Raw genomic sequence first — 15000 nt, forward strand, 5'->3', positions numbered from 1 at the left:
TCATCATCATTGTCATCATCGTCATCACCATTATCATCATCATTGTCATCGTCATCGTAATCAATATCATCATCACTGTCATCGTCGTCATTATCATCATCATCATCATTGTCATCACTGTCATCGTCATCATCATCATCGTCATCATCATCATCGTCGTCATAATCATCATTGACAAACACCATCAGGGGCTACACTTCCTCCGGCAGCATGTGGGGCTGTCGACATCATCATCGTCATTATCATCATCATCGTCATCATTATCATCACTGTCATCGTCGTTGTAATCATCATCATCATTGTCATCATCGTCATCATCATCATCATTGACAAACACCATCAGCAGCTGCACTCCTTCCGGCAGCATGTGGGGCTGTCGACATTGTCGTCGTCATTATCATCATCATTGTCATCGTAGTCGTAATCATCATCATCATCATCGTCATTGTCGTCATCATCATCATCACTGACAAACACCATCAGCAGCTGCACTCCTTCCGGCAGCATGTGGGGCTGTCGACATCATCGTCGTTATCATCGTCATAATCACTGTCATCGGCTGTGTCATCATCATCATCATTGTCATCGTCATCATCATCATAATCGTCATCATTGTTATCATCATCATCTGCTTGTTTTTCTTATTTTTCTTCTTCTTCATCGCTGTCGTCATCAACATCATCAGCATCATCACTGTTATCATCATCTTCTTGTTTTCTTCTTCATCATCACTGTCATCATCATCATCATCATTATTGTCATCAATATCATCTTCTTGTTTTTCTTGCTTTTCTTGCTCTTCTCCTTCTTCGTCGTCGTCGTCATTATCGTCGTTGTCATCATCATCATTGTCATCATCATCATTATCATCATCATCTTTTTGTTGTTCTTTTCTTCTTCTTCTCCTTCTTCGTCATTATCATCACCATCATCATCATCTTCTTCTTGTTTTTCTTCTTCTTCATCGTTGCCATCATTGTCGTCATCATAATCATCATCATCTGCTTCATCTAGTTCTTGTTTTTCTTCTTCTTCATCATCATCGTCTCATCATTATCACGGTCATCATCATCTGCTTGTTCTTCTTGTCTTTCCTATTCTTCTTCGCCATTGTCATCATCATCGCCAAACACCATCTGGCAACATGTGGGGCTGTCAACTTCTTCATCACTGTCGTCATCATCATCATCATTGTCATCGTCATCATCATTATCATCATCATTATCATCATCATCACTGTCATCATCATTGTCATCATCATCGTAATCATCATCATCATCATTGACAAAACACCATCAGTGGCTGCACTCCCTCTGGAAGCATGTGGGGCTGTTGACATCGTCGTCGTTATTATCATCATCATTGTCGTCAACACTGTCGTCATCATTATCATCATCATTGTCGTCGTCATCATCATCATCATCATCTGGGAGTACACCATCTTGTTGACTAGTCACCATCATCATCATCATCATCATCGACACTGTCATCATTATGATTCCACGATGATGATGACTCCACCACCATAATAAAGAGGCGGCGAACGATGATAATGGTGATACTATGATAATGATGCTGATGACAACGACAACGACAATGGCCCCTCCGACGTTAACGATGAGAACGATAATGACAATGATGATGCCATGATAATAATGATACCATGATGATGACGACGACAATGAATATGACTCCTCCATCCCCCCCCCCCCCCCCCCCCCCACACACACACACACGAATGTTGGGAAGCAAGAAGCACCAGCAGCTGTTTTGTCATGGATGATGGGTTCCTGCAGGATGATGATGATGATGATGATGACGATGAACAAGACTCTCCCATTATAACCACACCCTCCCTACCCCCACTCCCCAACACCCACACACCTGAATGTTGGGAAGCAGAAGCACCAGCAGCTGTTTATCATGGATGATGGATTCCTGCAGGATGTTGAAGACATGCGTCGTCTGCTCGGGGTCTGTGTAGATCAGAACCAGGGCTCCGTACTCGTAGTAGATGACGTCAAAGCTGTTCCACTTGTTCTCTGAAACGGCGACGGACGACACGCACACTGCGATTTCTTTCTCTTTGACTTCTTCTTCTGTTTTTGTTGTTGTTGTTGTTCTTGTTGTTGCTGTTGTTGTCTTAAGCATTGTGGCTAATTGTCCAAATTAAGTCAAAGTGTGTGTGTGTGTGTGTGTGTGTGTGTGTTATGTGTGCGTGCGTCGAAGCTGTTTCACTTGTTCTCTAAAACAGTGACGGATGACACACACAGCAATTTCTTTCTTTTCTTCTTCAATTTTTTTTTTTTTTTTTTTTTTTTTTTAAGCATTGTTGCTAATTGTCTGAATTAATTCAAAGGGTGTCACTGTATGTGTGTGTGTGTGTGTTTGTGCAACATCCAGCAAGACCTTTCCATACAACACACACACACAACACAACACAACACACCTTTGCCAATGATATCCAGCAGGATCTTTTTGTACAATACACACACAACCAACACACAAAACAACACACACACACAACACACACACACACAACCAACACACACACACACACACACACACACACACACACAACACACACACAGCACACCTTTGCCAATGATATCCAGCAGGATCTTTTCATAAAACACACACACACAACACACACACAACACACACACACAACACACAACACACACACAACACACAACACACACACCTTTGCCAATGATATCCAGCAGGATCTTTTCGTACTAGCGCTGTGAGAGTCCTGTGGGCAGATTGCCGACGAAGAACACACACAACACACATAAAACACACAACACACACACAACACACATACAACACACAACACACAACGCACACAACACACCTTTCCCAATGATATCCAGCAGGATCTTTTTGTACTGGCGCTGCGAGAGTCCTGTGGGCAGATTGCCGACGAAGAACACACACACACAACACACATACAACACACAACACACACACAACACACACAACACACCTTTCCCAATGATATCCAGCAGGATCTTTTCGTACTGGCGCTGTGAGAGTCCTGTGGGCAGATTGCCGACGAAGAACACACACACAACACACATACAACACACAACACACATACAACACACAACACACAACACACACACAACACACAAACAACACACCTTTCCCAATGATATCCAGCAGGATCTTTTCGTACTGGCGCTGTGAGAGTCCTGTGGGCAGATTGCCGACGAAGAACAAACACACAACACACACACAACACACACACAACACACCTTTCCCAATGATATCCAGCAGGATCTTTTCGTACTGGCGCTGTGAGAGGCCTGTGGGCAGATTGCCGACGAAGAGAGAGATGCTGGGGCCGTGAGGGTCCTCCTTCTGTTGCAGGTAGAACCGAGTCATACGGTTCTGTCGTAACGACTCCTGCACACAGCGCGCACACACATACACACATGTAGATATGCATGCACACACACACGCACACATATATAGATACATATGCGCACACACACACACACATATATATGTACGCATGCAAGCACACACACACACACTCACGCAGGCAAACATATAGATACGCACGCAAACACACACACACATACACATACATACATATGCACACACATGCGCAAACATATACAAATATATGTCATACGGTTCTGTCGTAATGACTCCTGCACACAGCGCGCACACACATACACACATATAGATATGCATGCACACACACACACACACACATATATATAGATGCTCATGCACACACACGCACACACACACACATAGATACTCATGCGCACACACACACATATATATGTACGCATGCAAGCACACACACACACACACACACACACACACACATATAGATAGGCATGCAAACACACACACACACATACACATATATACACATGCACACACACACAAACATATGGTGGTGTGTGTCCATCGAGAGATTGATGATGACCATCGTTGTCATCCAGCTGGGGAATGGGGGGAGGGTGGTGGTGGGGTGGGGGGAAGGATGCTCATGAATCTATCTGTGAATGCGCAGATGGCTGAATAGTCCAATCTGCGCACGAAATGTTCGCTGACAGTTGGGGCAGACAAAGACAGGCATATCATTGTCAGGGAGCTTGTTGGCCCGTGACTTTCTGGCCTGCCTCTTCTGAACAGCTGCAGCAGTCCTGTTGGCCTCGCACAACTTGGCGCCTTTGTGCACAGCAGCGCGCCATTTGTCACGGTCCACTGCAGATTCCTCCCAGGAGTCAGGGTTGATATCAAACGCTTTAAGAGAGACTTTCAGAGTATCTCTGAAGCGCTTCTTCTGACCTCCGTGTGATCTCTTCCCTTGTTGCAGCTCGCCATAGAAGAGCCTTTTGGGCAGCCGATGGTCTGGCATGCGCGCCACGTGTACACAAACATATACAAACATATGCACACACACACACACACACACACACAGTTTCAGTTTGTAATCGGACCAGTCCACATACGTGTCACAACACGTCTTCCAAGCCTGACTAGCAGACAACATGCCACCAACAACACCACCACCAACAACAACAACTATGACAATGACAACAACAACAAAACCAACAATAACAACAACTGTGGCCTTTCATGCCCTGCTCTCATGGTGACCTCAGTTTCGATACCCCTCCACTTCTGTGCTTGGGGTGAGTCCTGTCAATGTCGTCAGTATCGGCGGATTCGTCGGGGGCTGTTGTTTGAGGGACGTGGTGGCGGTCTCCACTCTGGGAGGGACGCTCACTCAGTCTGGCTCCGCGACTAAGCCATTATTGTCGTTAGTAGGGGGCTTAGTAGGTGGTGTCCTAAGTACGTAAAATCAGAACAGGCACCACTGAACACCACCGAAGTGACTCAGCAGCAGTGCAGGGTCTCCTCTGGTGTGTGGCCTCCAGGCGACCTAACATCGATGGTTCCCTGTGGACTGCCGACGCTGGAACTGCGACGGACGAACCCGGGTGTGGCCATGTATGGGGGAATCTAAATGAGCGGCATGGGAGTAATGCCACTGAAACGGTGCAGATGATGGGGCAGCAAAAAAAAAAAAAAAAAAAAAAAAAAAAAACCAATAACAACAAACTTTCAACACCAACACCACCACCAACAACAACAACTATGACAATGACAACAACAAGAGAGGCAAGGCCTTCAAGACTCACTTGTGATAAATTACGTCCCCTAGCATTAATTACAGAGTAATTTCCCTTTTTTACTATCTGCACCAAAACGTTTCCAAAATAAATTAAACTTCCATGCTTAGCAAAAGAAGTTCCTGTTTGAACAAAAAATGATAATACGAGCAACTCCTCTTGCTGTTGTGTCAGAATAAGAGGTCAAAGTGCCAAGTTTAGAGAATACAAAAAATATAAATATAACAGTAAATGCAGTTTGCATATAATTAGGCTTCTTTTTTTATTTTTTGTGCCCATCCCAGAGGTGCAATATTGTTTTAAACAAGAACTGAATTTTTCCTATTTTCATGCCTAATTTGGTGTCAACTGACAAAGTATTTGCAGAGAAAATGTCAATGTTAAAGTTTACCACGGACACACAGACACACACACACACACACAGACAACCGAACACCGGGTTAAAACATAGACTCACTTTGTTTACACAAGTGAGTCAACAAAACCGACAATAGGAACAAACTTTCAACAGCAACAGCAACACCAACATCACCAACAACAACAACAACAACTATGATAATGACAACAACAACAAAACCAACAATAGCAACAAACTTTCAACACCAACACCACCACCACCAACAACAACTATGACAATGACAACAACAACAAAACCAACAATAGCAACAAACTTTCAACAGCAACAGTAACAGCAACACCACCACCAACAACAACAACAACTATGACAATGACAACAACAACAAAACCAACAATAGCAACAAACTTTCAACAGCAACAACAACAACACCACCACCAACAACAACAACTATGACAATGACAACAACAACAAACCAACAATAGCAACAAACTTTCAACAGCAACAACAACACCACCACCAACAACAACAACAACTATGACAATGACAGCAACAACAAAACCAACAATAACAACAAGCTTTCAACACCAACACCAACACCAACAACACCAACAACACCACCACCACCAAAGGAGCACCAACCCTGCGACTTTGTTGCATAATTTGCCAGGGTCTGTCGCCGCGATCCACCCGTCTCTCGGCCACCCCTTTGTCCAGCAAAACTTCCATGAGACTGAAGTTCTCCGGGGGTACATCCTGAAACACAGCCACCAGTTTCAGTTTCGGTTTCAGTTTCTCAAGGAGGCGTCACTGCGTTCACCACCACATCGTCATCCTCAGGTCGGCCCACCTTGCTACGGAAGGAAGCCAGCTCACACAGCCAACCGTTCCTGCCACGTATGAGGAAGCAAAAACTCTCCTCCGCAGCAGATTCCGAAGACGCTGGGTCACCCTGAACGGAGGCTACCAGGACACACCAGGATCCCATCAGGACACTGGAGAGGAGACACCAGACTACCATCTACCGCCTTCGCATAGGACACTGCGGCCTCCGAGCAAACCTGAAGAGGATTGGAGTGGCAGCCACATCCCTATGGCTGACCAGACCCCATCCCATATTCTCCAAGACTGCCCCCTGTATGAGAAGATGCGGCAGCAGTCCTGGCCTAGGGGTGCTGACCTCAACACCAAGCTCTGGGGAACGGTAGCTGATCTTCGCCAGACGTCCGAGTTTGTGGCATCCTTGGACTTCGACCCTGACTGCGTTGCTGTCGAACGCAAAAGAAAGAAAGAAATCCTCAGGTCGGCGGCACCTGTTTAGGGCAAAATCCTGTGGTTTAAACAAATCTTTATTCGGAAAACATGAAGTTCTTCAGGGGTACATCCTGAAACACAGCGATCACCACCTCCTCCTCATCACCCTCATCCTCAGGTCAGCGCCTGCTGATGATGATGATGATGATATCAGTATCTATATTGCGCCTGTCCTCGACCTGAGACCAAGCTCTAAGCACAAAATACCAAAAAAAAATTTAGCCGTATGAAAAGCACAGGAGCAGGAGTCAAGATGGTTGCCAGAAAAAAGAGGGCGCTAGTCAGGGATACAGAGGGGAGGTAATCTACTTCCGGGAGGTTATCGGCTGTAGCTACTTTCGTTTTCTCCGCACAGGCGGGTAGTAGTTTGCACAGGACAGGAATCAGACCCTTGCCGGAGTCTGCACTAGTGGGTCACGGTAAAGTATGTGTAGTTAAAATGAGTATTTATATGCGCCTGTCCTAGACCTGAGACTAAGAGCTTTACAAACACAGAATCATTTGCACAACAGGCTGCCTATCTACGTAGAGCCGACTGACGGCTGCAACTGCGTGCTCATCATTAGTTTCCTGTTTCATTCAATCAGGTTTCAGTCACATACACATTACGATACGATATTACCTCCCTTGAGATAATGTATGGCATTACCTCCCATTTCTTCCACTGAGTTTACATATGATATTACCTCCATTCTGTTTACATATGCAGTGTCCTCTCTGACTCCTCCATGTATATCCATTACAGTCCTCAAAAAACATGGTTGAAGTGACTATAATAATAATAACACATAAAAAAAAAAACAACTAGCGCACATAAAAGAACCCACAGCAACAATAATAGGGTTGTTCCTGACAAAATTGCGTAGAAAAATCCACTTCGATTGGAAAAACAAATAAAACTACACGCAGGAAAAAATACAATAAAAAAAAAAAATGGGTGGCGCTGTAGTGTAGCAATGCGCTCTCCCTGGGGAGAGCAGCCCGAATTTCACACAGAGAAATCTGTTGTGATCAAAAGAAATACAAATAGAAGACAGAAAGAAAATTGATATGTGTTTACTTTGCCTGAGTGGAAGTGTGGAGTCAATTCAGTTATATATTTCAAGAGCTATTATTCATTCATTTATGCATGCACACATGCACACACACATGCACACACACACTCTCTCTCACACACACACACACACACACACATGCACACACACTCACATACGAACACACACAACCACATGCACACACACTCACACACACACACGCACGTGCGCAAACATGCACGTACACACACACACATGCACACACAGACACACACATGCACGCACACACACACACACCTCCACACGCACACACAAACACACACAACCACATGCACACACACTCACACACACACCTCCACACACACATCCACACACACACACAAACACACGTGCACACACATGCACATACACACACACACAGACACACACATGCACACGCACATATGCGCGCGCGCACACACACACACACATACGAACACACACACACACACACATACCTCCACACACACTCACACACACACACACCTCCACACGCACACACCCACACCCACACACACACATGCGCACACACACACACACGCACCTCTACACCAAACTTGCGCAGCGCCAATGTGATGACCTCATCAGCTGTAGTGTCACGCGTCACCGGTATGTACTTGTAGGTCACCGACACCCTGAAATAAATCAACCAATCAATCGATTCACCAATTAATCAATATGTAGAGGTTCGTATTACCGCAACAAATGACAAACATGCATGAAAATAATGCATAAAATCTGGAAAATGGCGGCCACTGAGAATGATTGTTTACCTACTGCCGGAAACCGCTTTTTTTTTTCTTTTTTTTTTTTTTTGCATGTTCCCGGACTTTCTTGGGTCGACCACCATTTTATTTTGTATATGAATTCATTATAACAATTCAGAGTAGATGGAAAAGAAAGGGAAAAAAAAGAAAGAAAGAAAGAAAAAAAAAAAAGAATGCAGTGTACACTAACAATAACGTCGTCGTCATAAGTCATTACACTTATAATATATTGTTCTATCAATTTGGTCAAGGTGGACACATTTTCATCATGTGTAACAGTGCAGTTTTATAACAAATAATAGACATTACATCTAGCATCGGCATAGAGTTATGGACACTTTGCTTAGCTAACGTAATGTGGAAAGAACACAACCCACACATGGGATATCTTATATATGAACACATTTCCTCTAGTTTTCTATACGTGATTATATAAAACACCCATTACACAGTCATGTTAAGCATCATTACTGCAGACACATAAGTGCACATGAATACACACATGCATATATTATTTACATACTTGCATACTTACACATTCACGTACATCTGTTCAAGTTTAAAAAAATATATATATCATATAAACGGCATTTCATTGGCCAGCAGACGACGGTCTAATGGCGAGATGTCGTATCACTGAGTTGCCGCGATAAATGTTGGCCGAGAAGAGCAAACAAATAGACCTGCTTTGCATCAGTTTTTACATGGTACAGTACATGACACCAAACACCACATTTAGAAAGAAGATTAACTCACTCAGTACGGCCAGTCCTCTCTTCTCTTCTACACAGACCCCTCGGATGTCCAGTGGGTGTCTCAATGACCCAACCTTTAGCTTCCGTCATAAGAATTGTGGTATTCTTTGTCAACATTCACCTCTTCAGTATAAGAGCCTTCCGCTTGCAATATTTTGACGATGGTAATTGGGGTGAAACGCTGTTAACGTCGTCTCTTCCCACGTTCGTATAGAGAGAGTTAAAACCACCCCCTACAACCCCTTGAAATAAATCAATAGGAGGAGTTTGTATTACACTCCACGTTTGGCTAAGAGCGGACCGGGCAAGACGGGTCGTCTTTTCACTGTTAGCCGCACGAAATTTGGCCAAGCAGAGCAAACCGATAGGCCTGGTTTGCATCAGTCTGACATGGTACAGTACATGACACCAAAAAAGAACCCACAGCAACACAAGGGATGTCCTCTGGCAAAAATTTTATAAAAGAAATAGGAGGAGTTTGTATTATACTCTATGTTTGGTGATACATATACTTACCATGTCAAACTGATGCAAACTAGGCCTATCGGTTTGCTCTGCTTGGCCAAATTTTGCGCAGCTAACAGTGAAAAGACGACCCGTCTTGACCCCGGTCCGCTCTTAGCCAATCAAACGCCTCTAAAAGCTATAAGCGCTGAATCATTCCTTTGGCCAAGGCTCTCCACGCCATCTTGTCAGGTTTTCGCTCTGTCTCGTCTTACGCTTTTTTTGGCTATTAAGCATGTTCATTTGGCCTTATTCTGCTGCATGCGGCTTAAGAAATCCACTCGGACAGGTACACAAGCATATGTATATGCACGCACTCCAGGCCTGACATGTGTGTTGGGTTATGCTGCAGGTCGAAAATCTGCCTCAAAGAAGCCAGCAGTGTATATGTACTGACCCGAACGCTGCGATGCCTCCTTGAGAAACATAGCAAAACTGAAAACTAACCACTACCGTAGATGTAAGTAGCGTACGTGTACTGGTCCATAGATGTAAGTAGCGTACGTGTACTGGTCCGTAGATGTAAGTAGCGTACGTGTACTGGTCCGTAGATGTAAGTAGTGTACGTGTACTGGTCCATAGATGTAAGTAGCGTACGTGTACTGGTCCGTAGATGTAAGTAGCGTACGTGTACTGGTCCGTAGATGTAAGTAGTGTACGTGTACTGGTCCATAGATGTAAGTAGCGTACGTGTACTGGTCCGTAGATGTAAGTAGCGTATATGTACTGGTCTGAACACAGCGATGGCTCCTTGAGAAACGAAGTTAAACTGAAAAGTAGCCTCTGCTGGAGATGTAAGTAGCGTACGTGTACTGGTCCGTAGATGTAAGTAGCGTACGTGTACTGGTCCGTAGATGTAAGTAGCGTACATATACTGGTCCGTAGATGTAAGTAGCGTACGTGTACTGGTCCGTAGATGTAAGTAGCGTACGTGTACTGGTCCGTAGATGTAAGTAGCGTACATAATTGGTCCGTAGATGTAAGTAGCGTACATGTACTGTCCACAGATGTAAGTAGCGTACGTGTACTGGTCCGTAGATGTAAGTAGCGTACGTGTACTGGTCCGTAGATGTAAGTAGCGTACGTGTACTGGTCCGTAGATGTAAGTAGCGTACATATACTGGTCTGTAGATGTAAGTAGCGTACATGTACTGGTCCACAGATGTAAGTAGCGTACGTGTACTGGTCCGCAGATGTAAGTAGCATACATGTACTGGTCCGTAGATGTAAGTAGCGTACGTGTACTGGTCCGTAGATGCAAGTAGCATACATATACTGGTCCGTAGATGTAAGTAGCGTACGTGTACTGGTCCATAGATGTAAGTAGCGTACATATACTGGTCCGTAGATGTAAGTAGCTTACGTGTACTGGTCTGTAGATGTAAGTAGCTTACGTGTACTGATCCATAGATGTAAGTAGCGTATGTGTACTGGTCCATAGATGTAAGTAGCGTATGTGTACTGGTCCGTAGATGTAAGTAGCGTACGTGTACTGGTCCGTAGATGTAAGTAGCGTACGTGTACTGGTCCGTAGATGTAAGTAGCGTACGTGTACTGGTCCGCAGATGTAAGTAGCGTACGTGTACTGGTCCGTAGATGTAAATAGCGTACGTGTACTGGTCCGTAGATGTAAGTAGCGTACGTGTAGATGTAAGTAGCGTACGTGTACTGGTCCGTAGATGTAAGTAGCGTACGTGTACTGGTCCATAGATGTAAGTAGCGTACGTGTACTGGTCCGTAGATGTAAGTAGCGTACGTGTACTGGTCCGTAGATGTAAGTAGCGTATGTGTACTGGTCCATAGATGTAAGTAGCGTACGTGTACTGGTCCGTAGATGTAAGTAGCGTACGTGTACTGGTCCGTAGATGTAAGTAGCGTATGTGTACTGGTCCATAGATGTAAGTAGCGTACGTGTACTGGTCCATAGATGTAAGTAGTGTATGTGTACTGGTCCATAGATGTAAGTAGTGTACATGTACTGTCCACAGATGTAAGTAGCGTACGTGTACTGGTCCGTAGATGTAAGTAGCGTACGTGTACTGTCCACAGATGTAAGTAGCATACGTGTACTGGTCCACAGATGTAAGTAGCGTACATGTACTGGTCGGAACGCAGTGATGTCTCCTCGAGAAACAAAGCGGAAACTTCTTCTTCGTTCGTGGGCTGCAACTCCCACGTTCACATGTACGTATACAAGTGGGCTTTTACGTGTATGACTGTTTTCACCCCATCATGTAGGCAGCCATAATCTGTTTTCGGGGGTGTGCAGGCTGGGTATGTTCTTGTTTCCATAACCCACCGAACGCTGACATGGATTACACGATCTTTAACGTGCGTATTTGATCTTCTGCTTGCATATACACACTAAGGGGGTTCAGGCACTAGGCAGGTCTGCATGTATGTTGACCTGGGAGATCAGAAAAAATCTCCAACCTTTACCCACCAGGCGCCCGGGACCCACCGATTGAAAGTCCAATGCTTTAACCACTCGGCCCATAGCGCCCTTCAAAGCGAAACTGAAATCCGACCACTGCAGTCACCACAGTCCACTCACCTCAGCGCTCCGGGATACACTCGGATGTGTCCTCTGTCCGGATTCTTTTCTCTGAAGCGGAGGAATACGGACGGTCTCTTTCCATCCGGCGTCCTCAGTTGTGCGCGAATCGGGGCCGTTCCATCCAGCTCTCGTTCCCCTGTTCAAAAAAATACATTTCTTATAAACTCTATCTACATCCTTTGGATTCAGCTCTAGTTGCCCTATTCTTCTTCTTCTGCATTCACTCGTATATACGTGAGTGGGCTTTTTACGTGTATGACCGTTTTTACCTCGCCATGTAGGCAGCCATACTCCATTTTCAGGGGTGTGCATGCTGGGTATGTTCTTGCTTCCAATAACCCACCGAACGCTGACATGGATTACAGGATCTTTAATGTGCGTATCTGATCTTCTGCTTGCATATACACACGAAGGGGGTTCAGGCACTAGCAGGTCTGCACATATGTTGACCTGGGAGATCGTAAAAATCTCCACCCTTTACCCACCAGGTGCCGTCACCGTGATTCAAACCCGGGACCCTCAGATTGGCAGTCCAACGCTTTAACCACTCGGCTATTGCGCCCGTCATTGCCCTATTCAAACAGGAAATTTTCTTCCTAAAACTACGTTTAAATAACATACTTACCGTGAACCACTAGTGCAGACTCCGGCAGGGGTCTGACATTCCTGTCCTATGCAAACTACTACCCGCCTTTGCGGAGAAAACAAAAGTAGCTACGGTCGATAACCTCCCGAAGTAGGTTACCTCCCCTTTGCACCCCTGACTAGCGCCCTCTTTTGACAGCAATTCACCGCAACCAGCGCAGCGTGCAGGGAGAACGGAAAGCAGGGAGGAACGGGAGGGTCTTAAATGTGAGTCACGGTAAGTATGTTCATTCATTCATCATCATTCATTTTGCCCTTCGCTACTGGTGGAGCATAGGCCATCGACGACCCCTCGCCATCACACTCTGTTCTGGGCTGTTCTGGCCATTCTAGTCCAGTTGGTCCCTTGCTGCTTCAGCTCTGCCTCAGAAGGGGAGTCAGCCTTGCAGCTTCCTTTCGGCTTTCACTGCACTGCATCATATGTCTCCAGGACGGAGACCCTTCCTTGCCCAGGTGAATGTTTTGGTTCTTTGTCGTCGATGCTTCTGTAACTGGTCTTTTTTACAGGCAGGGTAGTTAGCCCTACGCAAACCCCTTTATCCTCCGGGCAAGGTGGTCCTGCCTTAGTCACCTCTTACGACATGCATGGCAGGGCAGTGGGTCTATTCTATCAGTGCCCAACCCACAGGGCAAGGTAAGTATGTTACTTAAACGTCATTTTAGGAAGAAAATTTCCTTTTAATTACACATACTTAACCGTGACCCACTAGAAAATACATTTCTTATGAAATGTATCTACACCTTTTGAATTCAGCTCCAGTTGCCCTATTCAAAAAATATGTATCTTTTGAATTCTGTCTACTTCTTTTTGAATTCAGCTGATATTTTCATCTTATTTTCTTCCCCCTGATAAAAAGAAAAAAAATTCTCGTAAAGATTTTTTTCTGTATCAAGGCAAGGGGATTTCTTTCTGCTCTCCTTCCCTGTTACTTCTGCATAATTTCGTTACAGTAGACATAAGAATAACCATATTAACTCACTCAGTACGGCCAGTCCTCTCTTCTCTTCTACACAGACCCCTCGGATGTCCAGTGGGTGTCTCAATGACCCAACCTTTAGCTTCTGTCATCAGAATTGTGGTATTCTTTGTCAACATTCACGTCTTCAGTATAAGAGCCTTCCGCTTGCAATATTTTGATGATGGTAATTGGGGTGAAACGCTGTTAACGTCGTCTCTTTCGCCGTTCGTATGGAGAGAGTTAACCCGTGTTCAAAAATATTATTGCCTCTTTATCTTTCTGTGATGGAAGTCGCCACATCAGCTTCATTTACCTTGAAGAGTACTGAATGTAGAAAATACCAACAAAAACAGACATCATCTTCTTCGTCGTTCGTGGGCTGCGACTCCCACGTTCACTCGTATGTACACAAGTGGGCTTTTACGTGTATGACCGTTTTTACCCCACCATGTAGGCAGCCATACTCTGCTTTCGGGGTGTAAACAGACATCAGTTGTTGCAATCAGGTGAAAAGTCCTTATTCAAGATCTTGGCATCTAAGAACGACGTCATAACCACAATAAACACCACCACCACCATCTTGGCAGCAGGGAATAACGTTAACCACCATCACCACCACCACTACCACCACCGCCTCCACCACCACCACTACCACGATCTTGTAGGCTGGGCATGATGACAACCATCATCATCACCACCACCTATCACCACCATGATCTTAGCATCTGAAATTGACAACAACCTCCACACCACCACCACCACCACCATCACCACCACCATCACCACCACAACCACAACCACCACCACAACCACCATCACCACCACCACCACCATCACCACCACCATCACCATCACCATCATCACCACCACCACCACCATCACCACCACCACCACCACCTTCACCGTGAT

At 45.1% G+C, this 15000-nt stretch overlaps 1 protein-coding gene across 1 annotated transcript in view; it reads right to left on the bottom strand.

Annotated features, from left to right (window-relative positions):
- Positions 1 to 15000, bottom strand: part of LOC143276978 (diacylglycerol kinase theta-like) — a 59704-nt gene that overhangs the window by 18321 nt on the left and 26383 nt on the right. Inside the window, exons 10-14 of the mRNA XM_076581675.1 lie at positions 12485 to 12623; positions 8449 to 8539; positions 6160 to 6273; positions 3261 to 3411; positions 1885 to 2042 (exon numbers count right to left, since the gene is read on the bottom strand). Of these exons, the coding sequence (XP_076437790.1) occupies positions 1885 to 2042; positions 3261 to 3411; positions 6160 to 6273; positions 8449 to 8539; positions 12485 to 12623 (653 nt within the window). The remainder of the gene's footprint in view (positions 1 to 1884; positions 2043 to 3260; positions 3412 to 6159; positions 6274 to 8448; positions 8540 to 12484; positions 12624 to 15000) is intronic.

This window comes from Babylonia areolata, chromosome 33 (assembly GCF_041734735.1).
Source record: "Babylonia areolata isolate BAREFJ2019XMU chromosome 33, ASM4173473v1, whole genome shotgun sequence".
NCBI lineage: Eukaryota > Metazoa > Mollusca > Gastropoda > Neogastropoda > Buccinidae > Babylonia > Babylonia areolata.